This window comes from Notamacropus eugenii, chromosome 2 (genome assembly GCF_028372415.1).
Source record: "Notamacropus eugenii isolate mMacEug1 chromosome 2, mMacEug1.pri_v2, whole genome shotgun sequence".
NCBI classification, from domain to species: domain Eukaryota; kingdom Metazoa; phylum Chordata; class Mammalia; order Diprotodontia; family Macropodidae; genus Notamacropus; species Notamacropus eugenii.
This window is the reverse complement of record NC_092873.1, coordinates 27,696,796-27,699,760: the sequence shown is the minus strand read 5'-3', so window position 1 is coordinate 27,699,760 and position 2,965 is coordinate 27,696,796. Positions and strand designations below refer to the sequence as shown.

Sequence of the window (2,965 nt, the reverse complement as noted above, 5' to 3'; positions counted from 1 at the left end):
AAAAGGCACCTCCAAGTCCTCTGGTCCCACCCATGGCCATGGGCCTTGGCTTGAAGGTCTCCACAAAAGGGGAGCCCATTTTCCCAGACATATCAAACCTACATGCATCTCTTTGCCCTGTCCTCTTACTGCTCCTGAGTCTGCCTTTCGGGAGCAAATAGAATTCGCATCATCTTTCCGGTACTGGACAGCCCTGGAGACAGCTCTCTAATGATGGTGGAAGGAAACCCCTTGAAGTTTCTCCAGGCCAAAGAACCCCAGTCCCTTCAACCAGCTTCCTTGTACTGTCCCTCGTGCCTCAGTTTCCCTGTCCCATTCTCAGCGATAGGAATTGACTTCAAAGGGTGGGGCAGAGCTGGGAATATAGAAATTCCCGTTTCCAAGCCCTGTTCTCCTCTTTGGAACTACTTCCCTGTCATGGCTCTCCCACCCCCCTCCTCTGTCCCCCCAGGTCACACCAGCCACACCACACATGCTCCGTCTGCATCAGATACTCCTTTATTATTGAATCATAGACGCCAATTTCTTTGGCTTTGAGTCCCCTCCCACACAAAGGCTTCTTTCCTTTCAGGCTCAGCCCCTGGCCAAGGAATGGCTTTGAAGAGCAAGGGACAGGGACTCTCAGTGGATTTCCCTCGAAGGAGTGCACTGTGAAGAGGTCACAAGAGGGGCTGGTGAGACCATCCGCGCAGAAATGTGGAATAAGTACCCACCCGGCTCCCTTCAGATTCTGAGAATGATTGGGGGGAGGAACGAAGGGGAGTGGAGTTAGGAGCTTCTATTGTGCTCCAATGGAAGGGGGTGTGTGTGTGTGTGTGCGTCATTTACCTGTCCTGTGAGAGGCACAGACGCAGCCACTTCAAACAAAGTGAATCCTCCCAAGAGGGGACCAGGGGCCCATTTCCCCCCCAGGAGCTCCTTCCAGTGGCCTTCTCTAGAGTTCTGACTGACCTTCCGACCACAAAAGAGAAAAAGAAAAAGGTGGGGAAAGTCACAGTCTGTAATTGGACAGAGACAATTAGGAATTGGGTGGAGCTAATGAGAAAAAAAGTGTGCGCGCGAATGTGTGTGCGTGTGTACCCGTGTGTGTGTGTGTGTGCGCGCGCGCGCTCGCGCGCTCGCGTGGATACCTAGGCTAAAATGAACTTCAGTGGCGGGGAGAGGCTTGGCTGGGGAAGGGAAGTTTGGGAGCTGGAGCGTGCAGGCGCGCACCCGCGGCTCTCACCTGCGGTTCCCCACTAGCTGTTGTATAAGCCGGTGAACCTGGGCGGTCCGTCTTATTTTACTGAGCTCGCTGGTAAACGCGCCGTCCGAGTGTCTCTGGGTCCTGGGGAGGCAGGATGGCAGGAGCTGGGGGCTAGGTAGCTGCAGCAGCAGTCATGCCAGGGTCCTCCTCCCCTTCGCTCTTCCCTTTCCCTCAGCTTCTTTCATCCCTCCCCGAATGCCCCGGGAGTGGAGCTCACCTGGGCCCCAGGCCGACCAGCGCGCGGACCAGGCTCTGAACGAAAGCGCTCTCTCTCAGACGGCTCAGCTCGCTTGTAAAGGCACCGTCCATGTGGCGCTGAGCCCTGCGGAAAACCTCAGGGGTGTATGTGGGAGGCGGGGTGAGGGGGTAGAGACAGATCGAGGGAGGAGATACTGGGTGGACTGGTCACATCTCCGGGCCATTAGACCCCTAGACTGGTGTGGGGGAAGGCGCGCCCCAACCATCCCCATCCAGGGCGTTCCACCTGAGAGCCTGGGCTGCAGACAACCGAGTCAGCGGGAGGAAGGAAGCGTGTTCGTATTTAACTATATAACTATCTTTGTGACTGCAGAGTTTGGTCCTTTTGTTCCTTTGTGGAGCGTTAATCTAGGTTCCCAGGCCCGGCCCTGCTCTCCCCCACCCCCACCCCCAGCCAGTCCCAGGTGGTCTGGAGCCTGTCAGACTCATGTGAGCTAGAGTTAGACCAGTCAGCCTCAGCCCAGGACACAACCCGGGAAGGGAAGGGGAGGGCGACCCTAGCTCTGATCAGTTCCACTCTCTTCCGGGACCCCTAAGCCCATTATCTGTTGAAGGCTGCCAACCCCTCGCCACGAGGTAGGGGGTTGGGTTGGGGCTCACCTCTGGGGAGCGGGGAGCAAAGAGGAGCCTTGGATCAAGAGGGCGGCGAGGATCGCGAGGACCGCTATTCCTCTGGCCATGGGGACTGGAGACTGAGATGTGGACACCAGGAATAGCCAAACCGCAGAGCTCCTGAATGCGCCTCTGGAAAAGGGAGCCTGAGGAGGGGAGAACCTGAGATTAAGGGCATTGAGCTGAGCCGCAAAGATCCAGGATCCGAGATCCGAGTCGGGAAGACGGACTGAGGGGCGCGAACAGACAAAGCGAAGGAGCCAGAGACTTTGCGTGAAGAGGTCTAGAAACAGAGAAGGAATTCACAGAGACGAAGACTAGCGGACAGAGGAGACAGAGACAGGGAGATAAGGAGACAGAGGTAGGGGAGCAGAGAGACAGGAGGGCAGAGACAGGGAGACCGAGAAGACCAACTATCGGAGAGGTAGAGAGACAGGGAGAGTGACAGAAAGTCAGATCAAGAGTGAGATGGAGACATAAAGAGCTCAGAGGGGCGGGGAGACACTGGAAGAGACAGAAACCAGGAGGCACGGGGAGAGACAGAGAGAGACCGGGAGACACGGGGAGAAACGGACACTCAGAGACAGAAAGATACCCAGAGACCCAGGAGGAACCCCCATAATGCATCTCTAGGGAGCCCTGGGCCATTCCCTCCGCCCAGCTCAGCTCCCGCTAGGCGCATCCGCCGTCTTCTCACCAAGTCTAGCGAGACGCTCGCTGAATCTCGGCTCTAAGGGAGTCCTCCGTCCTCTTTCCTCTCCTCTCCCTCTGCCTCCTTCTTCGAGACCAGCCGCCCGACTCCAGTTCTTGGCTCCGGGACCAGCTCGGTATAAATGCCCCAGGGCCGGG

General features: G+C 57.2%; 1 protein-coding gene across 1 annotated transcript; it reads right to left on the bottom strand.

Moving 5' to 3' along the window:
- Positions 1 to 483: 483 nt before the first annotated feature.
- SCT (secretin) lies at positions 484 to 1,625 on the bottom strand. The gene is made up of 4 exons (XM_072639525.1): positions 1,464 to 1,625; positions 1,226 to 1,327; positions 829 to 951; positions 484 to 648 (listed from the first exon to the last, which is right to left on the bottom strand). The coding sequence occupies exons 1-4, from the start codon at positions 1,553 to 1,555 to the stop codon at positions 510 to 512; spliced, it is 456 nt and encodes a 151-aa protein (XP_072495626.1). The 5' UTR covers positions 1,556 to 1,625; the 3' UTR covers positions 484 to 509.
- Between the last annotated feature and the right edge of the window lie 1,340 nt (positions 1,626 to 2,965).

Bases quoted from the DNA above. Each gene is read 5' to 3' on its own strand.
- SCT (XM_072639525.1), bottom strand. From the start codon at position 1,555: ATGGACGGTGCCTTTACAAGCGAGCTGAGCCGTCTGAGAGAGAGCGCT. The intron at 1,328-1,463 runs GTGAGCTCCACT...CTGCCTCCCCAG, and splicing joins CTGGTCGGCCTGGGGCCCAG to GACCCAGAGACACTCGGACG. The intron at 952-1,225 runs GTGAGAGCCGCG...TGTGGTCGGAAG, and splicing joins CAGCTAGTGGGGAACCGCAG to GTCAGTCAGAACTCTAGAGA.